The sequence below is a fragment of the Callithrix jacchus genome, chromosome 7, assembly GCF_049354715.1.
Source record: "Callithrix jacchus isolate 240 chromosome 7, calJac240_pri, whole genome shotgun sequence".
Lineage (NCBI taxonomy): Eukaryota > Metazoa > Chordata > Mammalia > Primates > Cebidae > Callithrix > Callithrix jacchus.
In genome coordinates this window covers 74,270,668-74,292,324 of record NC_133508.1, presented here as the reverse complement: position 1 = coordinate 74,292,324, position 21,657 = coordinate 74,270,668, and the positions used below count along the sequence as shown (strand labels likewise).

At 54.4% G+C, this 21,657-nt stretch overlaps 1 protein-coding gene across 4 annotated transcripts in view; it reads left to right on the top strand.

Annotated features, from left to right (window-relative positions):
* The window catches only part of EPHA10 (EPH receptor A10), a 48,779-nt gene extending 28,855 nt beyond the window's left edge, over window positions 1-19,924 (top strand). For 2 of the 4 annotated variants that reach the window (XM_035250847.3, XM_078331258.1), the window contains exons 6-18: window positions 982-1,115; window positions 4,734-4,905; window positions 9,089-9,197; window positions 9,812-9,931; window positions 12,985-13,046; window positions 13,191-13,316; window positions 14,439-14,624; window positions 15,105-15,166; window positions 15,386-15,589; window positions 15,884-16,033; window positions 16,270-16,463; window positions 17,059-17,214; window positions 17,388-19,924. In XM_035250847.3, coding sequence (XP_035106738.1) covers window positions 982-1,115; window positions 4,734-4,905; window positions 9,089-9,197; window positions 9,812-9,931; window positions 12,985-13,046; window positions 13,191-13,316; window positions 14,439-14,624; window positions 15,105-15,166; window positions 15,386-15,589; window positions 15,884-16,033; window positions 16,270-16,463; window positions 17,059-17,214; window positions 17,388-17,502 — 1,790 coding nt within the window. In that variant the 3' untranslated portion in view covers window positions 17,503-19,924. Of the gene's footprint in view, window positions 1-981; window positions 1,116-4,733; window positions 4,906-9,088; window positions 9,198-9,811; window positions 9,932-12,984; window positions 13,047-13,190; window positions 13,317-14,438; window positions 14,625-15,104; window positions 15,167-15,385; window positions 15,590-15,883; window positions 16,034-16,269; window positions 16,464-17,058; window positions 17,215-17,387 lie in introns of those variants that run through there. The other 2 variants (XM_035250848.3, XR_013519931.1) reach the window with 2 other exon arrangements.
* The last annotated feature ends 1,733 nt before the right edge of the window (window positions 19,925-21,657 follow it).

Below are 21,657 nucleotides of genomic sequence, written 5' to 3'. Positions count from 1 at the left end.
GAGTGCAGTGCTGTGACGTTGGCTCACTGCAGCCTCTGCCCCATGATTCTTCAGCCTCAGCCTCCTGAGCAGCTGAAATTACAGGTGTGGGCCACCACGCCCAGCTAATTTTTGTATTTTTAATAGAGAGAAGGTTTTGCCATATTGGCCAGGCTGGTTTCAAACTCGTGGACTCAAAGTGATCCGCCCACCTCAGCATCCCAAAGTGCTGGGATGATAGGCATGAGCCACCATGCCTAGCCTAAAAATTCTGTGTGGAATCTTTAGGGTTTTCTACAGATAAGATCATGTCATCTGTAAACAGATAAATTTCCTGCTTCTTTTCCAGTTTGGACGCCTTTTATTTCTTTTTCTTGCCTAACTTCTCTGGCTAAAACTTCTGGTATTATAATGAATAAAAGTGATGAGAGCAGACAGACAGACATCTTGCCTTTTTCCTGATGTTGGAGGGAAAGCTTCCAGTCTTCACCATAGAGTATAATGCTTACTGTAGGCTTTTCATATATGGCCTTTATTCTTTTGGGATAATTTCCTTCTATTTCTAGTTTGTTGAGTGTATTACCTCTTGACCAGACCATTAGAATCGTTAAGTAGCAGGTCTTCCTGCCTCTAAATGCTCTCTTATGTCTCCAAGCTGCAGCAAGTGTAGAAAGAGCCTGGAGTTTTAGAGCCAACCACCATGAGGGAAGCTGGGGTGTAGGCGGTGGGCAAGCAGCAGAAGGCCTAACGCTTTTCCCTCTAGGGACAAAGAAGAAAAGGACTGCGTGGGCAGAGGTGCCTCTTTCCTCCCATCTCACAGACTCCTCCCCTTTGGCCACGCCTCTCAGGCTGTTCCCTAGCCCCGCCCACAGCCCCTGAGACCACGCCCCAGGCCTCTCTTAGCCCCGTCCCACAGCCCCGCAAACTGCACCCTCTTCCCCCTACCCCAAATCCTGCCGCGTAGGGGGTCAAGGTGGAGAATGCCACGTTACTTACTTTCAGCACCCTGGGAAGAGGATGAGATCCGCAGGGACCGAGTGGAGCCCCAGAGCGTGTCCCTGTCGTGGCGGGAGCCCATCCCTGTCGGAGCCCCTGGGGCCAATGGCACGGAGTACGAAATCCGATACTACGAGAAGGTGAGTGCGTGTCTGGGAGGGACCTGGAGGCTGGTCTGCACCTGTCCCCGACCCTGGGATTCTGGTTCTTCAGACCATCCTCCCAGCAAAAGCCCTTGTTACTCCCTTTGTAAGCATAACCGCCCTCACCTAGGGGCCCCAGGCTTGAGTCTCTCCCTCCTTTTCCGGACTCCTGCTCTTGCTCTCTCTGCTCAGATCTATCTCCATCACCTTTCCATTGTTTCCACGTCACCTAGTGTCTCAGTTGACAAAGAGATTTCTCTGGGGCTTGGTCCAGATTTTGTGTGGCTGAATCTTATACGTACCATTTGTAGAGCCCTTGTAAAGAAAAAGGACACAGAAAGATCATATCATTTCTAATTTTACAAAAATGCGTGCCCATGGAGCACATTGCTAGGTGTGGTGGTGTGCTGGTAGATGTTTAGCAGCCAGCTTTCCAGAGCAATAAATGTATGAGTTATTTATTATACTTTTAGTGATACAAAAAATGTGTAGCACAGCATTTATGGTGATAATAAAATATATACAGAATCCTTGATTGTGAACTCCATATAGCTAATTGATCCCCGTAGGATAGTTGTGCTGATTTTTGCTGACCTCTTGTATTTGTTGTCAGTCTGTGGCTGAAGCTTAGCTGTGATGTAACAAATGGAGTCACATTCCAATCTGCTCATTTCCCCATAAGTTTATTATCTTTTTATTTATTTTTTTATTTTGAAACAGAGTTTTGTTCTTGTTGCCCAGGCTGGAGTGCAGTGGCATGATCTCGTCTCACTGCAACCTCTGCCTCCTGGGTTCAAGCGATTCTCCTGCCTCAGCCTCCCAAGTAGCTGGGATCAGACGCCCACCACTACACCCGGCTAATTTTTGTATATTTAGTAGTGATGGGGTTTCACCATGTTGGCCAGGCTGGTCTCGAACTCCTGACCTCAGGTGATCCACCTGCCTCAGCCTCCCAAAATGCTGGCATTACAGGCATGAGCCATTGTGCCTGGCCAGTTTATTTTCTTTAAATCTATATGTAAGCTACCGTTAAACTGTTTCTCACCTTGGTACAAATTATATTCACTAAAGTGAAACCTCTTTCAGCTTCTACCTGTGTCAGAACTTCACTTACTCCTCAACAACATGAGGGACTTCTTTGCTGAATCAGATAATAGATTTTGAATACTAGAAGTCTGTTGAGAGCTGTGAGTGTTGGGGCTGAGCAGGAAGGAGGAGAGAGTTCTGAGTCACTGCTGGGTGTCTGGCCTGGGTAACCCAGAGTATGGGGTACCACTGACTGAGATGAGAAGCACTGAGTTGAAAGGGAAGGCGTGGGGCAAGATGATGAACCTGGTTTTGCTCATATAGCATTCAGGGGGCCTGTGGGACACCTAGGTAGACTTACAGATCTGAAGCTCAAGGGAGAGGCCTGGCCTGGAGAGAGAGAGAGAAAAAGAGAGAGAGAGAGAGAGAGAGAGAGAGAGAGGGGTATTGTGGGTTCTCAGCATAGAGACAGTAGCTGTAGCCAGGTGACTAGAGGAGAAGAACAAGGAGGACACTGAGAAGAGTGGCCAGGACAAAGCCCTGAGGAATGCTGATATTTAGGGGACAGCAGCAAAGGACGCTGGGAAGGGGCTAGGTATGCAGCAGATGCTTAGAAAGGACTCACTGAATGGACATTGGGAATCAGGGCATAGACAAGAGTCCCAAGGCTGAGCTGGATGGATGCTCCCAGGTCATTAGCCAGGGAGTGTGAATTTGTTGGGCATGAAAACCCTCAAAAACAGGAGCAAGGGCCAGGCTCATTGGCTCTCGCCTGTAATCCCAGCACTTTGGGAGGCCAGGCGGGAGGATGGCTTGAGGCCAGGAGTTCAAGAGCAGTCTGGGCAATAAAGTGAGACCCCTACCTTTACAAAAATGAAATCACCCAGCATGGTGGTGTGCACCTGTGGTCCTAGCAACTTGGGATGCTGAAGCAGGAGGATTGAGCCCAGGCAGCCAAGGCTGCAGTGAGCAGTGATTACACCACTGCACTCCAGCCTGGGCAACAGAGCAAGACCCTGTCTCAGAAAAACCCACCAAAACCCCAAAACAATAAAAAAGAAGGAACAAGGCCGGGAGCGGTAGTTCATGCCTGTAATCCCAGCACTTTGGGTGGCCAAGGTGGTGGATCGCCTTAGGTCAGGAGTTCGAGACTAGGCTGTCCAACATGGCGAAACCCATGGTGGCGGGTGCCTATAATCCCAGCTACTTGGGAGGCTGAGGCAGGGAGAATTACTTGAACCCAGGAGGCGGAGGTTGCAGTGAGCTGAAATTGAACCACTGCACTCCAGCCTGGGTGACACAGCGAGACTCTGTCTCAAAAAAAAAAAAAAAAAAAGGAACAAGTATAAAAGGGCTATATTTGAAAGGCTTCAGGGCTCTCTCAAGGAGCCTGCTGAGCTGAAGCCCTGCTGGGCCGCTGGGCCTGGGGGTGGTATCTGGCAGCCCCTCAGTGCTTCTCATCTCAACCTCTCTCTACACACCAGTCCAGCCCATGCTGCAGAGGGGCCTGCTCGCAGCACGTCACCAATGTCATTGCTCCATCCTCCCTGCCCCTAGCCTGCTCTACCTCCTAGGTCCTAAAGCCACTGCTTCTCTGTCTTTCAATGGACTGTTGAGTGGCCTGGAAGAGAGATTCTGATTGGCCCAACTTGAGTCAAAGTCTGTCCCAATTCCTGAACATTAAGGCAAAAGAACTGGAGCCACAAAATATCAGTGGGGAGAGGAAACTTCTGGGGCTGTGGATATGGCAGGGGCTCTAACAGGGTGCGGGCAGGGATGAAACGATGGGAGGAGTGTCTCTAGTATGCCATTGTCAGGTGTATTGGGGTGGAGTGGGGGCACCATGATGTCGAGAAGTAAGCACAGGCTCTGCAGGGCTTCGGAGGGTGCACCGGTGCTTTCCTTGATGTGAACCTCACCTACAAAGGAGATGGAGTTGCTGACTCCACGGGGCTGTTGTGAGGCTCACGGGAGGTTGGGCTTGTAAAGGGTCTCCTGCAGAAGCCAGCGCTCATCAGCGACAGCTCCAGCTGGGGCCTTGGGGGAGTCTTTACCCCTCTGAGCTGGGTTTCCTTATCTCTGAAACAAACAAACAAACAAACAAGATAATCCTTTCTGTCCTCTCAGCCATGTAGGACAGTTGTGAAAATCAGACGTCAAGGAAAAGAAAAGCCTTGTGAGCCATCGCGGGCTATCGTGGGTCAAGACTCATTCTCTCACTCTGTCCTCTGAGGCTTTAGGCCTGCCTAGGGCACTGTCAGTCCAGCTCAGCCTGGACTGACAGGCCCTGGTGGCCCCCATCCTATCATTCCCCCAGAAGGAGGATCTGGTGTCTTCTCTAAAATTTCCCTTATGCAGAGGTGGGGCTATTCTCAGCGGCAAGTGCCACAGAGTGTGGGTGGGAGCTTGTGGTGAAGACAGGGCTAAGGAGCCAAGGAAAAGATCCCTGGGATCACCCAAGACGATTGGGGTTGGGTTTTCCCACTCAACCCACATGTGCTTCTCCTGCCTCCCTGCTCCTTTTGCCCTTCGTTCTCCTAGAACAGTGGGTCTGGCGCTGGTGGGCTTCACTTCTTGATCTCTTTCCAGGGTCAGAGTGAGCAGGCTTACTCCACGGTAAAGACAGGGGCGCCTGCAGTCACCGTCACCAACCTGAAGCCAGCTACCCGCTACGTCTTTCAGATCCGGGCTGCTTCCCCGGGGCCATCCTGGGAGGCCCAGAGCTTTAACCCCAGCATTGAAGTGCAGACCCTGGGGGAGGGTAAGTAGTGTGTGTGAGTGGACAGGAACCTGGACAGAGAGAACCCTGCCCAGGGCTGAGGCAGGGAGACAAATAGATGGGGAGAGTTATCTGGAGTTATTTGCACAGTTAAGGGAGCCTGCGGAACAGTTTAATTACAGGCTAATTAATTAATGACTGGAATCCACCGACTAATGCCTATTCACCAACATGAATTAGACTGGGAGCCTGTCCTGGAGGAGCTCACAGGAGAGACAGCTACAGCCCATGTCTCAGCTAGATAGAGACTCAGTTTGGATAGAGACCCAAACACGGGACACTGTCCCTCTCCCCACTAGGCCTTAGAGTGTGATGCTAACTTCATCGAAGGTTGATGGACATGAAGGGGTTGCATTGCAGTGATAAACACAACAAATGAGGATTACAGCTGGGCGTGGTGGCTCACACCTGTAATCCCAGCACTTTGGGAGGCCAAAGCAGGTGGATCACCTGAGGTCAGGAGTTTGAGACCAGTCTGGCCAACATGGCGAAACACCGTCTCTATTAAAAATACAAAAATTAGCCAGGTGTGGTGGTGGGCACCTGTAATCCCAGGTACCTGGGAGGCTGAGGCACGAGAATCATTTAAACTTGGGAGGCAGAGGTTGCAATGAGCTAAGATGGTACCATTGCACTCCAGCCTAGGCAACAAAGTGAGACTCTGTCTGAAAAAAAAAACAAAAAACAAAAAACAAAAAAAGAATTACACACCTTAAGTGGGTAAATCACATGGTATGGGAATGATATCTCAATAAAGCTGTTACCAAAACCAAACACGAACTGGACATTGAAGATCCTCATCTGAAAACATCTCTGGCTTCTCCAGAATATTGTTCTTTCCTCCCTCCTCCTTTACTTCCCTCCCCTGGTTCCTCTTCTCCCCACCCACTCCCAGTTCCCTGATGTGTGCAGAGCAGTTTAGCTTGTTGCTTTGCCTGCTGCTAACCCAGCCCTCAGGATCTCACCTCTATCTACCCTGAGCAGCTCATGGAAATATTTTCCTGAACAAAGGCAGTTCCCCCTAAGAGCCATTCTGGCAGCAGCTGTCAAGATAATAATTCTTTCCAACCTGCTACATGACTCCAATCCAAGATAGGAAGAGCTCTGAGCCCGAAGGGAGGAGAAGATAAAATGTTGAGGGGCTCTGAGTTCTGGGAAGGAAGACCACACTTCTCGCCTGCATGTGAAAAGTGTCAGACCTCGGCCAGATGCTGGAAAGAGGAGATTACAGCTGGGGAACATTTGAATGTGTACAGATGGGCAGGAAGACGTTTTGGAGAGAGGGAGCCACCTGAACAAAGGGGGCAGGTTTGGCTGGAGTGGGCATGGTGGGGGCAGGAGCTGGGGGCTCAGTGGAGAGGGGCTGATAGTCTCATTTATTGGGAGCCTCTCAGTGAGTAGAAACTGCTGAGATCCCAGCCTCCCTTCCTGTGGCCATGGCTATGGTTCTGCCAATCTGCAGAGCATGGTTTCCCATCAGCTGTGTCTCCATATTGAGATTTGTTGTTGATGAGATAGGGTCTTACTGTGTCACCCAGGCTGAAGTACGGTGGCACAATCGTAGTTCATTGCAGCCTCAACTTTCCAGGATCCCCCAAGTAGCTGAGAAGACAGGCACTTGCCACCATGTCCAGCTAATTGTTTAGTTTTGGGGGGTCTCACTATGTTGCTCAGACTGATTTCAAACTCCTGGGCTCAGGTGATCCACTTGGCCTTCCAAAGTGCTGGGATCACAGATGTGAGCCACTGCCCCTGCCTTCCAAATCAGTATCTTTCTTCTTTTTTAAAAAACAGAGATGGAATCTTGCTGTGTTGCCCAGGCTGGTCTCAAACTCCTGGGGTCAAAGCAGTTCTTCTGTCTTGGCTTCCAAAAGTGTTCGGATTACAGGGGTGAGCCATCATGCCCGGCCCCAAATCAGGGTCTTGGTGAAGGCTTATGCTTCACCACTGTACTAGTTACCTATTGCTGTGTAACAAGTTGCCCCAACATCTAGCAGGTGAAAACAACAAATATCTACAATCTCATGTTTCCACGGGTCGGTAATGTGGGTACCTCTCAGCTAGGTGCCATGATTCAGGGTCTTTTCCAAGGCTGCTGTCAAGCTGTCCTCAGGGGCTGTGTTCATTTCAGGGCTTAGCTGGGGGAGAGTCCACCTCCCTGCTCAGGGTCTTGCTGGCTGCTGTGAGGCCTACTGTTTCTTGCCCCATGGGCCTCTCCTTAGGGCTGCCCACCACAACCACTAGGTTCTTCCAGAGACTGTGAGCCAGGGAGAGGGCACCCAAGACAGAAGCCATTCATCTTGTTTCCTGATCTTGGAAATGACATCCCAATACTCTTGCCATATTCTGTTCATCACAGGTGAGTCCAGCCTACACTCCCGGGGAATGGATACCAGGAGGCGGGAATGCCATCTCAGAGGCTGCTCGCTGCTGCCATCTTTCTCTCACTCCCCAGTTCTGTGTCCACATGGACGCCTCATTTCAAACAGCTCTTGGCAACTCTGATCCCTTCTGTCCCTGCCCAGACCCTTGGCCCTCTTTACCTCTGGAACCCTGGGCTCTGAAATACTCTCTTTGACTTTAGAATTTTTGGCCTCTAATTCTCTTCTTTTGTTCCTCCTCACTTGCTCTGTGACATTCAAAAGACAGCTCACTGGGTCCAACTCATCTCCCAGGTTTTTAGTTCCTCTGGGCTTCACATCCATCTCTACCCAGCTCCTGCAGATGATCTCATCAGAAATACTCCCCAACTCTGCCAGCCCTCATTCCCTGGACGTCTTACTATGCCCAGCTGCTAGTCCCCAGACTTGGACCATTCTCCTCCCACTGTCCCACATGGAGGCTGCCTGCAGGGATGTACTTTTCCAGTCTCAGTTCAGGCTTCAGGGCGACTTAGTACTCTTTCCATTCCTAATAGTTACTCCAAACCTTCACCTCTCTCAAGCACCTCTTCTCCATCCTCACTCCCACCTCATCAGACACCCTCATTCCTTTTCTTCTTGGACAGGAACTCTCTCCACTGCTCCCTGTCGCCCGCAGGAGAAAGTTTATACTCCTTAGCTTAGCACTCAAGGTTCTTCTCCCCCAGTTCCCTCAATCTTCCCACCCTCCAGCTTCCTATGCCACTCTCCGCCTTCAAGCAGTCTGTTTCCCAGCCACATGGGAAGACTTGCCATTTTCAGACCCAGTGTGTGCATCTAAGCACCATCAGAAATCCTTCCAGCCTCCAGGTCCAGTTCCGATGGCACCTTTTTTATGAAGCCTTCCTTATTGGCTTTAGGAAGAAATTACTGCGCCTCTGCTCAGCTCTGCTCATTTCTGTTTCTTTTTGCATTCTACAATTAAGATTCTTGTTTCTGTCACACCCATGGGCCCATGCACCCCTCCAGATTAATCACTATCTCCTCAGTACTAATGCAAACTGGGCATGTAGTTGGATGAATGGATGGATTGATTGGATGGGTCAATTGGATAGATCCATGAATAGGGCTGAGAGCAAGCATCCTCTAGGCTGCTGTCTTGGGGAAAAAGTTCAAAGCAGAAGCTTTGGAATCAGGCAGAGAGTTTTGGAGTCATGCTTAAATCTTAGGTTCACCACTTTTTTAGCCATGTGACCTTGAGCAAATTATGTAACTTCTCTCCCTCAGTTTCCTCAGCTGTAAGATGGAGACAGTTATACCTTCCTAGATTACTGTGATGATGAAACAAGATAGTATAGTTAAGGCACATGGCCCAGCATCTTGAATAGAGTAAGGTGTTGTTACCGTTAGCCCTTTTTATTATTGTTGGTGGATGGTTTGGATTGGGGGTAGGGAGCTCAGAGCCGAGGCCATTCCTCCTGCAGAGTGACTTTGAGTCTCTCTCACTGCCCATCCAAAAGGCATAGAGGGAGGCCTGGCCCGGCCTGTCTGGACTCCTGCTTCTCTCTCTGAGTAGGAGCTGGGCTGACCTGGAAGTGTCCTGCCCTGGGAGCAGAGGAAGCTCTTGGGACTCCAGGTGCCACTGTGGTCAGTGGGACTGCCTTGGCAGCTCTGTGGCTGGGAGGCTGTGCCAAGTGCCGAGGTGCTGTGGGAATCCCGCTACAGGGTGAGGACAGGAGTCTGCCCTGGGGCTTGCCCAGGAGCCGGGTCCTTTGCCCGCCTCAACCTCGTGATTTTCCTCCCAGCTGCCTCAGGGTCCAGGGACCAGAGCCCCGCTGTTGTCGTCACCGTAGTGACCATCTCGGCCCTCCTCGTCCTGGGCTCCGTGATGAGTGTGCTGGCCATTTGGAGGAGGTAGGTGGCTGGCCCAGCCTGACCCCTGGTGGGTCATATCCCCATGCACATTAACATGTGCTCACAGGCATCCCTGTCTGCCCGCCTTGCACACACGCAGATCTGTACCCTGGAGCACACTGCTGTGCAGATACAGGTGTGTGTCGTCTGGCCCCTCCCCACACTCAGTGCATGCGGCAGCCAGCATTGCAGCTAGCTCAGCCGCTCTGGGATGAAGGGGATTTAGCGCCTTAACTCATTAAAGTCAGAAGGCATCACTGAGGAAGGAATCAAGCTCCGGCTGCTCCAGTGTGATTAGGATTCTCCTGAGGCACTCAGAGGCCCCCAGCCCGTGCGCCTCGGCCTCTTGAGGCCCTTGAACATAGGAAAAGGGGGAAAAGGCAGAAATTGTGTGTATGTATATGTGTGGGAGGGGCAGGACAGAGAGGGCAATTCATAAAGCAGAAACCTCCCACTCCCACCAGAAAGAAGCTTGCAGGAGGGTGAGCAGAGAAAGGGGATAGGAGGGAGGGGAAGACGTAGAGCTTGAATTGGCTTGAGTCTGGTTCAGAGAAGATTCTAGTCCTTTTGCAGGCAGCAGAGGCCTCCTGGAATGTATCCCCTCTTCTCCCCAGGGCCACACTCTGCTGCAGGCAGAGTCGTCCTAGATGGGTCCCAGGCTGGGCTGAAGTCAGCAGACTGGAGAAGTTGGAAAGTCTGCATGAGATGGGCTGGAGTGGAGAAGCAGATGAGAGGTGGGTGGGCTGGGGAGCCACATCTCAGTGTCGTGGAACTGCCTGGTGGCTTGAAGGACAGTTGGCATTCATTTGGCACTGGCTATTTGCTTGGCCTTGATTGAGACACTGAAAGTGACTGAGTGGGAGAGAGCACTGTCTTGCTAGTCTGGGAGCCAGCTCTGCCTGGGCCAGGTGAACCAGGAAGGCAGGACAAGAGTAGAGAGCTCCTTGCTCATGGAGCAGGCAGGTCCCTGTGCTGGATCCACTGGAAAAGCAGGGGTGGACAGATGCCACGCGTACCTCATCCTGGCTTTGCACTGAGGGGCTCTGAGAGGCAGAAGGAGGAAAGGGAGACAAGAAAGCCAAGAGCCCCTCTTTCAAGCAGAGGCTTTGCAGGTCAGGAGCACCCTGGAGACAGGTGCCTACAGAGGCCGAGCAACCCCGGGCAGGATTCTAAACCCCAAATCCAGCTGCACCAAAATGGGGAGTGCGGAGGGGTAGAGAGACATTCTTCTCCAGCATGCATGTCCCGGCCTGGCAGGCTGTTTGCAGCACCTCTTACGCCATGCTCTGCGCCATAGTCCCTCACCTCCAATTTCCCTCCTCTTCAGTCCACCCTGGCTTGCCCACTTCTCACTTGGCCATGTGGTCCAGTGAAAGCTTTTCTCCTCTCCTCACCATGCACCCTCTTTCACTCCTCCATCCATTCAGCCTTCCCCACTTCATCTCCACCCATCTCTCCTGGATGTTGCTCCTTATTCACGGAAGCCCTGTCACCACCTTGGGTGACTTCAGTAGCTGCTGGACAGCCTGTCCCCCGGCTTGCCTCTTGGTTCTTTGACTTCTCATTCCCAAGGATCATCTCTTCTGTTCCTCCTGACCGTCCGCCTAGAATGCTTCACATCAATACTGTTTTTTTTAGATGGAGTCTTGCTCTTGTCACCCAGGCTGGAGTGCAGTGACATGATCTCAGCTCACTGCAGCCTCTGCCTCCCCCATTCAAGTGATTCTTTTGCCTCAGACTCCTGAGTAGCTGGGACTACAAGCCTGTGCCACCATATCCAGCTAATTTTTTTTTTTGTATTTTTAGTAGAGATGGGGTTTCACCACGTTCACCAGGCTGGTCTCGAACTCCTGACCTCAGGTGATCCATCACCCTTGGACTCCAAAAGTGCTGGGATTACAGGCATGAGCCACCATGCCCAACCTCACCCCAGTACTTAATCCAGTTCTACTCTTGGCCTGTAGACACCCTGTCTTTGCAGGTTGCTCTCTCAGTCACACCTGTCACACCTGGTCTTTAGCCTCGTCACTGGCCCCTGGACTTCTCACCACCCAGCCCACAAACCTGCCTGCTTCTGCACCCATCCTCACCCCCTTTTCTCTAGAGGAGGTGAGCCTCCCAGCCAGAATCAATCCTTCCACCTATGACTGAACCCCACCCTTTTGCCATTTGGGAGCCCACTATTACTCCTAATGTCCCCCTCTGCCCCACATAACAGGGGACGTGTGTGGAGCCTTGGTGAGCTGTCTGACAGTCTGCTGTGTGGCAGGCCTAGCGTTATTCTAATTTTATTAAAGAGAAAACGGAGCCACCCAGTCGCACAGCTACCAAGTGGAGGAGCTGGGAAGCAGGTCTTTGTGGTCAGGTTCCCAGCCCAGGCTGTCAACCCCCTTTAGTGGCCACCTCCCCCCTGTGTGACAGCCTTGCTCCTCCTTCCCATCTGTATCTACACGCCATCATCTCTCCCGTGAAAACTTTGGAGACTCCGCCCTTGGTCTCTCCTCCTTGTACCTTTATGTGATTTCTCTCACCACCCGCTCTGCTTTCTCTGTCCTTGATCCCTGTGGTACCACAGTATCGCCTCCAGAGCGCCCCCAGTTTCCCCGCTCTCTCCTGTTCCTCTGGGAGTTCTTTTGTACTGTCCACCTGCTTCCTTCCTCTAGCCTGCATGTTGGGGTTTCTCAGACTTGTTCCCAGTCCCTCTTCTCGGACTCCATCCTCTCCCTGGGCCATGCTCGTGGCTCCTGATTTGTATCTGCAGAGGAGGCCTCTCTTCCAAGCTCCAGACACACACATGTTGAACTCCCTTCTTATCTTTCCTGCTTATTACCCAGGCGCACAAACTCAGATGTCTAAATGTGAACTTTCTGTCTCCTCGTCCCAGTAAATGGCACTGCCATAAACGCTGTGGGCAACTTGTCCCTCTTCCTTTCTGCCGTCCGGCCGCCTCTCAGTCCTGTGATCCCTGCCACCTTCCTGTCACTGGAGTCCCCTGCCTCTCTCCATGCCCATGTTGACCCCATGGCAGAACCACTGCCAGCTCATCCCCTGTGGTGACACCAATGGCAGCTTCCACCCTGCAACTGGAGCTCTTTCTAAAGTATAAATCAAATCACCGCACTCCTCTGCTTAAACCCCACAGGGGCTCTCCTCTGCTCCCAGAATAAAAGCCAAAGTCTTTATCTGGGCCAGTAAGGCCCCACCCCTGGGGGAGCCCAAGTATCAGCCTGTGGCTTTGTTGACTGTGATGCAGTCCTTTGGCCCTTGGCTGCCTCTGTCTCGGGAAGCCATCCACAGTGACCTCGAATCAGGTCAGGCCTGTCTGTCCCATGTCCCCACAGTACACTGCCCTTCTCCTTTGCCGGCACTGGCGAGTGGGCTTATGGCTAACCCTCCGTGTTTGTTTTCCTGACCAGACCAGAAGCTGCCCCTGAGTGCTGGGTCTGCTTGCCTTATTCACACTTTCACAGAACCGCAGGCAGGGCAGCTGGGGTCCTGCAGTCAGGGTATGGATTGGGTACCTCTGGAGTTGCAATCATTTCACTGTGTGCAAGTAGCTGGGAAGGGTGGCAGTGGTGAGGGTTTCGTCTAGGGCTACAGTTGTATCTGTGCTATGGGGAGGTAGTCAAACCACAGAGAAGCTTTTCAACCAGCTGGGCGAAAAGGTCCCTCCCCCAGGGCACAGACCTTTTCTTTTGAAGGGACAAAGAGGTGCTGGCTTCAGTGCTCTGCAGTGGGAAGGGCCGGGGTAGCCTGGCTGAAAGAATGACCCTGAACTTCCTGCCAGGCCCTGCAGCTATGGCAAAGGAGGAGGGGATGCCCATGATGAAGAGGAGCTGTATTTCCACTGTGAGTTGTCTGGGCTTGGGTGGGGAGGGGTGGGCTCCACCCTGCCTCACTCCTCCGCCCTCGGCCTAGTTCCACTGCATGAGCCCCTGTGTCCACCCCAGCGATGGAGGCCCCTTTCCCTAGGATCATCTCTTTCTCTCCCAGTCAAAGTCCCTACACGTCGAACATTCCTGGACCCCCAGAGCTGTGGGGACCCGCTGCAGGCTGTGCATCTATTCGCCAAGGAGCTGGATGTGAAAAGCGTCATGCTGGAGAGGAGCCTTGGAGCAGGCAAGCTGGGTGCCCAGGAAGCCTTGTCCCCATGTGGAAGCCCCACCTACTCTACAGGCCATGCCCCCACTCTGTCCACACCTCTATCCTGAAGCCCACCTCCACCCAAGTCCCTGCCTGGAAACCCTGCCTCCACACCAAGCCCACCTTCCACCCAGAAAGTTCCTGCCTTGGCTGATTACAGGGAAGAGGGTGGCAGAGGGTCCGTGACCCTCTCCCGGTCCTCAAGGTCCCTCCATGACCTCTGCACACTGCCACTGGCAGTTTAGTTCCAGGCATTCATGTGGCAGGGGGGAAGGGCCTTTGTAAGCCTGGGGGCCAGGCATACCTGAGTTCTAGTCCTGGCTCTTCCACTTACCTCCTCATGATCAGGGCATGTCCCTCGTTTGCTCAGAGCCTCAGGTTCTCATCTGTGACAGGGGCATGATACCTGCCTCCTGGGGGCTGTTGTGGGGACCTCCCAGTTCTCCCCACAGGGCCTGGCTGTTGGTGTTTGCCCTCTAAGGGCCAGACTCCTGCTGGCCTTTCTTCCTTACTGCAAATCCTCAACCCCTGTGCTCAGAGACAGCAGCTGCTTTCTCGGGGAACCTGACATTATTCCCTGACACTGTCTCCAGACCCGCTGGACAGAAGCTGGAAAGGGGCAGGGTGACAGAATACATGTCATTGCCGTCTATCCTGGGTCACATGGGGTTTGATGGCTGTTGGCACATTGGCATGTGCCACGTCCCTTCTTCAAGTCTTGGAAACCTTCCCCCACTGAGGAAGGCAGGGAGGAATCTTCATTTCACAGAGGAGACTGAGGCCAAGAGAGATGGAATTCCAGGTCACACTGCTTCTCTGTTTACCAGGATTTAGATTGGAAAGAGTCCATGATCTGCAGTCACTTTCCTTCTTTCCTTTTTTTTTTTTTTGTTTGAGACAGAGTCTCGCTCTGTTGCCCAGTCTAAAGTGCAGTGGCACAATCTCAGCTCACTGCAACCTCCACCTCCTGGGTTCAAGTGATTTTCCTGCCTCAGCTTCCCAAGTACCTGGGATTACAGGCATGCGCCACCACACCTGGTTAATTTATGTGTTTTGCCGTGTGGCCAGGCTAGTCAGAGTCATGCTGTTTCCCCACAGGGCGGTTTGGGGAGCTGTGCTGTGGCTGCCTGCAGCTTCCCGGCCGCCAGGAGCTGCCTGTAGCCGTGCATACACTGAGGGACAGTGCCTCAGACTCACAGAGGCTCGGCTTCCTGGCCGAGGCCCTCACGCTGGGCCAGTTTGACCATAGCCACATCGTGCGGCTGGAGGGCGTTGTCACCCGAGGTAGGGCCCGGTGCCCCCCTTCCTGCTGCCCCGGGTATGGGGGATGGAAATGATGGGGTGGGAGTTGGGGTGCCCCTGCCCCTCCAGGTCCTTCCCTCAGCCATGGGAGGGAACTTCAGCCAGCAGCCTCAGCTTTCACTGACTCAGGGTGGCCCTTCTCCTGGAGTGGCCGCTCTGGCTCAGAGTAACCTTTCTGACCTGTGATACTCTAGGGGGTGGGTCCCCTTGCCCATGAGTGATCTTCCTTAGAAAGCTTGTTGCAGCTCCTGACCTTGACCTTTATCCCCCTACAGATGTCTCCTCTTTTGTTCCTTGGCTTAGGGGGCCCTGGGCAGGGCAGGAGGGTGCCAAGATTAGGGAGCTTCATGCTGGTTCTGGCTCTCGAGGCCCAGTCTGAGGCCCCAGTGGGGAAACTTGTGTGTGTGCCGGGTGGAGGGTGAGGAGGCAACTTAGCGTGTGTGTTTCCATCCCTGGGCACAGGAAGCACCTTGATGATCGTCACCGAGTACATGAGCCATGGGGCCCTGGACAGTTTCCTCAGGGTGAGTGGCCCTGGGGCTGCCGATGACCACTTTATTCTGTAAAGCAGGCAGGGGTCCTCCACTTTTCTCTTTGGTAGGGCTTGGAATTGGCATCATCCCCACTGGCTGGGCTGACCTGTGGTCACAGGGTAAAGCACAGTGAGAGCTAGTGACCACCGTGGTGTCACACAGTACCAGGGGATCCAAGCCCACAGCCCTAGCCTCTGTCTTCTCCCTCAGCGGCATGAGGGACAGCTGATGGCTGGACAGCTGATGGGGTTGCTGCCAGGGCTGGCATCAGCCATGAAGTATCTGTCAGAGATGGGCTACGTTCACCGGGGCCTGGCGGCTCGCCGTGTGCTGGTCAGCAGCGACCTTGTCTGCAAGATCTCTGGCTTTGGGCGGGGCCCCCGGGACCGAGCAGAGGCTGTCTACACCACCATGGTGAGGGCACCCTCCCCCAGCTGAGCCTGCCTGTGCCGCCTGTTTCCCACCAAGCTGCCCTGGAACCCCTAGCTCCCCACTTCCATTCCCTTCCCTGCCCCTCCACCTAGTTGGTCTTGGAATAAATGTCAGAGGGTACCCTGTCTTGAAATCAGTATGTTTGCCTTTCCCAGATGTGAAGCTGGGGTTCGGGCTTGCCTGGGAGGACGACAGGGCTGGATCTGGGGCTCAGTGTGGTGGGGAAACTTGCGTGTGACCCAGTTGCTACTTGCTCCTGACCTGCCTGCACTACAGAGTGGCCGGAGCCCGGCGCTGTGGGCCGCCCCTGAGACACTTCAGTTCGGCCACTTCAGCTCTGCCAGTGACGTGTGGAGCTTCGGCATCGTCATGTGGGAGGTGATGGCCTTTGGAGAGCGGCCTTACTGGGACATGTCTGGCCAAGATGTGAGTAATCTGTGGCTCCAGCTCCAGGCCTTCTGACCCTCTCACCTCGGGCTCCAGCTCCCTGACCTCTGCCCATTGACCCTCAGCCTTCCTGCCCCAGGCCCCTCTTCTCCATCTGCTTGCGTCTGGTTCTGCCTGGCCATTGCCCGAGTCCTCCTTGCAATGTGTGTGTGTGTGTGCATGGTGTGCTGGGGGAACCCAGAGCCTCCTCTCTGCTTTCCACCCGCATGGCCCAGGTGATCAAGGCTGTGGAGGATGGCTTTCGGCTGCCACCCCCCAGGAACTGTCCCACTCTGCTGCACCGACTAATGCTTGACTGCTGGCAGAAGGACCCAGGTGAGCGGCCCAGGTTCTCCCAGATCCACAGCATCCTGAGCAAGATGGTGCAGGACCCAGAGCCCCCCAAGGGTGCCCCAACCACCTGTCCCAGGTATGTTCCCACGTGGGACCCCCAGCCTCTCATCTGCCCATGGAGGGCCTCCCTGCATGTTGCAAGTGCAAACCCACCATCTCCACCCATCCCCCTACCTGTCCAGGAGCGATTGCTCACCCCATTGCCCCAGAGGGCTGTAGCCTCCCACCTGTCCAGGCCCACCTCACTGCACATCTGTCCTGGTCACTTCTGCTTCTCCTGGATTTTGCCCACATCCCTGGGTGCAATGGCCTCTGACTGGAGAAACAGACTTGGTAATAGCCCTAACACATCTGTAGTTCCAATGAATCGAATATGTGAAATTAATGTTCATTGTTCCAAATACGAGCCACCAACCAGTCCTAGGCATGTCCTACCCCAGATTGTTCCAGATACTCCCATACCTTTAGCTGGCTCTGCTTCTACCTGCCTAAAGAGCCTGAAGCCCTCGCCTCTGCGGGAATGCACAGCACCCCTGTGAGCCGGGTTCAGCCCTGGGGCCCGGTTACCCTCCTCTTCTCCTGTCCACCCCCAGCTGGCCTCTCCTTGGGAGGCCACCAGGTCTGGGCCCAGATCCCAGCTGTCGGTTGAGCACAGCTCCTCTGACCTGCAGGCCTCCCACCCCGCTAGCGGACCGTGCCTTCTCCACTTTCCCCTCCTTTGGCTCTGTGGGCGCGTGGCTGGAGGCCCTGGACCTGTGCCGCTACAAGGACAGCTTCGCGGCTGCTGGCTATGGGAGCCTGGAGGCTGTGGCCGAGATGACTGCCCAGTGAGTTCAAGGCACCAAGGTCAAGGCTAGGGCTGGGGGATTCCAGGGACCCTGCCCCTGCCTATGTTGGGGAGCCCTGCCTTGTCCAGAAAAGGGGAGGGATAGTGGAGGGCCTTCATGGGAGGAACAGAAGTTGGGGTTAAGCCGGCCAGTGTGACCAGCCTTTGTTTCAGGGACCTGGTGAGCCTGGGAATCTCTTCGGCTGAACATCGAGAGGCCCTCCTTAGCGGGATCGGTGCCCTGCAGGCACGAGTGCTCCAGCTGCAGGGCCAGGGGGTACAGGTGTGAGTGGCCCCCCTTCTTCCAAGGCAGGACTCCAGTGGGGGTCCAGACCCCCAGCCCTGCCTGAGGAACCGTGGCAAGCTGCGCTCCAGCAGTGGGAGGGAACGCCGTCTTCCTCGCTTGGGCCCAGAGCTGGTGTGGGGCCACAGCTTCCCCGCTTTCGCTGCCTGCTCCTCCCATTTCCACCAGTCTGAACACCTTGGCCAACTCAGTGTCCCTGAAAAGAGGTTCAGATCTCTAGGGAGGACCCCTGAGATAACAGCAAGAGGAAATTCAGGGTCTCAGAGAAGAGCTGGGGCAGGGATGGGAGGGAAGACAGTGGGTTGAGATTGCCTGGCCCATGCCCAACTGCCATTTGTACCCACTGGGGGCTGGGAACTACCCCATGGGGTGCTCCCTTTTCCCACAGACCCAGTGACCAGTCAGACAGCATGGGTCCTGGGTGCTTTTGTTCCACCTGGCAGTGACCGCAGCTGCCTGGTGGCTCAGGCGTCGGGGGCGGGGCCGGAGTAGCATCATTCTCAGCTCCCCGTGCCTTGGCGGGGCTGACTGGACGCTGGCCAAGGCCCAGGCAGGCAAAGATGGTGCTGAGCTCAGGGGCTAATGCCCAAGAGCCCTAGACTCAGGAGCTGGGGTTTCTGTGTCCACCCACCTTGGGCTGACAGTTCAGGGTGAGGCCAAGAGTCCTGGCCAGGCCAGACCACAAAGGCCCTGGTGCTGCCTGAGGCCCCAAGAGGCCCTTGTGTGCATTCTTTTTATGAACTCAGTGGTCAGGACATCTGGGAAAAGCATGAAGGCCCATCTCCCGAGGGACCCAAGAGCTTTTCTCTCCAGACTTGAGGAGGGTGAAGAGAAGACTCAGAGATGGGTCCTCTCTCTTATACAGGCTGGTCTAACCCCCAGATGGGGGAAACTGAAGCCAAGTGAGGAATGAGGGTCAGAGCTGGGGTCAGAACCCAATCCAGGGACGAGGCTGGCTCTGGAGAGAGAGTCCTTGGTCCTGCCCTATGGCACCACCCACTTCCCTGTACAGCCCGTGGGGACTCTGGAGGCCACCCCCCTCCAGCCACCTCCATGACTTGGGCACTATGTGGCCTTCCATGGAGCCCGCCCCTCCCAACTCTGACTTCTGTGGAGCCCTGGCAGAAGTGGTTGTGCTGAGCCCACCACGGAGTTTCTTATCCACAAGGGCCCCTGGGAATGGTGGGAGTCAGCGTGCCAGGGTTTTTGTAGGATGGCAGGAAGGCAGCTGGATCTCGGTAGGGCTACAGGGGCTGAGTTTGTCCAGACCACCCCTGACACTTGTCTGCTCTGCTTGGCAGTGTGTGGGTGGGGTGGGATGGGGCAGGAAGAAGGAGACAGGAGTAGAGGAAGGACATGAAAGAGACACACAGCCTGCCCTTGCAGGGGTTCATACTAGCCCAGGAGAAGAGCTCAGGTACCAAGAAGTCGTTCCAGAACACCATCCACCAGTGCTCAGGGCCCCCAGCAGCCATCTGGGTCAGTGGGCGGGTAGGCTGGAGGGGGAGATGCCCACTCTCCAAGTGTGAAGTTGAGATTAAGTTGAACAGGGCCTTGCAGGTGGGAGGGGGAGGTTCTTTCCTTGGGGTGGGTGGAGTGTTCGGCAGGCAAGATGGCAGGCCTCGGACAAGATGAGTCCAGGCAGAGAGGCTAGCATGAGAAAGAGCCCAGAGGCGGGAAGGTGCAGTGCGTCTTTGCGGAGCACCTCAAGGTGGGGGACATGACTCACAGCGGTGCCTTTGGCCTCACCCTGCCAGCAGCAGTTCCCCACCTCTTGGAATCTCCCCCAGTCCCCTGCCTCCCCATCTCCTGAGCACCCCCTCCAGCTCAGTGACTTTGGGAGTACTGGGGAGACCAAGATGTTGCTACCACCTTCGTCAGGGTTGGGGGAGCCCCCAGTCAGGTGCCCTCCAGGAACTGCCTTCCCCACCCCACCCCTCCTAGGAAGCCCGGACCAGCATCCAGGGGATGGGGGGACCAGCATCCCTTCTTGGGTGGATGGAGCCTCATCCCTATCTCCAGCCACATCAGTCACTCTCTGCAGGGCAAAGTCTCCTCCGCCTACCCCAGCTGTTCCTGCAGTAGGGCCCCTGGCTGTGTTGGCAGGACTTCGGTGTCCAGGGTAGATCTCCCCTCCACTGAGGAGTGAGGTCCCAGAATCCTGATGGGTCCCAGGCCTTGGTCCTGCACAGGTGTGGTGTGGGCAGTGGCTCTCTGGGAGCCCTCTACAGATCTATTTTTATATGGAACTTGTTCACTGGACAGAGGTAGCCTGCAAGCACCTATTACCCTGGTCTGAGCTCACCCAGGGAGAGAGGGGGCCAGTTGGAGGAGGTTCCTTTTGGAGATGTTTTTATATTTCTTGGGCTCTCTATGCAGGATAATAAAACTTGTCTGTGGTACGGTGCCTCTTTGAGTGGCAGTTGCTTGATCATTGTGTAGCTGGTACAGAAGGGTTTCTGCCCCTTCCTCTGGGACGGTGTTGTCTGGAGTGTGCGTCTGAGATCTCTCTGTATAGAGTTGAGTCTAACACTGCTTCTGCTTTGAAAGATGTCCCAGGATCCATGACAGGATGGTGTGACCCAGGGTACCGAGGAGAACTGGGTGCCCTGGGTATGTAGAGAAGTCTGTCACCCAGTCTCAGGACCAGTAGACCAAGGGAGGTGTCCCAGACACAGTGGGGCTCTTTGCTGGGACAGACGTACTGGGGAGGGCAGAGACCAGGAAAGGATGCCCGGTGCCCAGTTTTGGATAGGTATTGTTTGAGATGCCTGCAGGATATTCGGCAGAGATGTCCAGGAGGCAGGGGGATGTCTGCTCCGAACCTTGGATCACATATATAAGTTAGAGACAGGGCTTTGGAGTCATCAGCATTCAGATGGGGGTGGAAGCCTCAGTGAGAAGGAGGTCCTCTGGCCAGCATGTGTAGGAGTGGGGAGACATCAGCATTGGCAGGCAGCTGGATCAAGGGGGGCAGTGAGAGAGGCCAGCAGGAGCTGTGCCGTTGCTGCTGAAGAGCAAGTTTTGGTGTTACATACAGGGGAAATGGCTGGGTGCAGTGGCTCATGCCTGTAATCTCAGCACTTTGGGAGGCCGAGGTGGGTAGATCGCTTGAGGCCAGGAGGTCGGGACCAGCCTGGCCAACATGGTGAAACCCCCTCTCTACAAAAAAATACAAAAATTAGCCGGGCGTGGTGGTGAGTGCTTGTAATCCCAGCTACTCAGAAGGCTGAGACAGGAGGCTTGAACCCAGGAGGTGGAGGTTGCAGTGAGCGGAGATTGCGCCACTGCACTCCAGCCTGGGTGACAGCAGAAAAACGAGGAGAGAGGAGGGAGGAGTGGCTGTCTGGGGGCACTGGGATGTTCTCGGTGAGTGTTCGTCTGCTTGGGCTACTGTGACACAGCACCTCAAACTGGGTGGCTTAGCCAATGGGAGTTACCATCCCACAGCTCTGGAGGCTGGAAGTCCAAGATGTGGGCAAGGTTGTTTCCTTCTGAGAGCTGCAAGGGAAGCATCCACTCGGGGCCTCTCTCCCGGCTTGCCTGTGGCCATGATTTTCCCTCTATAAGTCCAAATTTCCCCTTTATATGGATGCCAGTCATATTGAAGTGGTCCATGCCAGCCCACCCTAGCAGCCTCATTTTAACTTAATCACCCCTCTAAAGGGCTTATCTCCAAATATAGGCACCTTCTCAGTTACTGGGAGTTAAGACTTCAACATAGAGGTCTGTTGCGGGCACAATTCAATCCATAAAGGTGACCTTCATTGTCAGGCGGAAGCCAGATGAGAGGACTGGGGAGTGAACTTTGGGAATCTCTCAGGAGTCCAGTGAAGGGAGGAAGAGTTGGCTGAGACAATGACCAGGAGCCAAAGGATGCAGGGGCAAGGCCTGAGTGCCCATGCATGTGCACATATATGTACTCGTGGACACACATGCACGCACACACTTGGACCACATGAGTCCTCCATGTCTCAGTTGGCTTGCTAGTGCTTCTCCTCTCTCTGCCCTGGGCCATTCAGTTCTTAAGGCTGGAGAAGGCGTCTTCCTCATCTGCATAGTTCAGGACATGGGAAGTGCTCAGCGCAAGGGGTTGGATGGTGAGGGTGGTGATAAGTCACACCCCTTCCCCCACCGCCT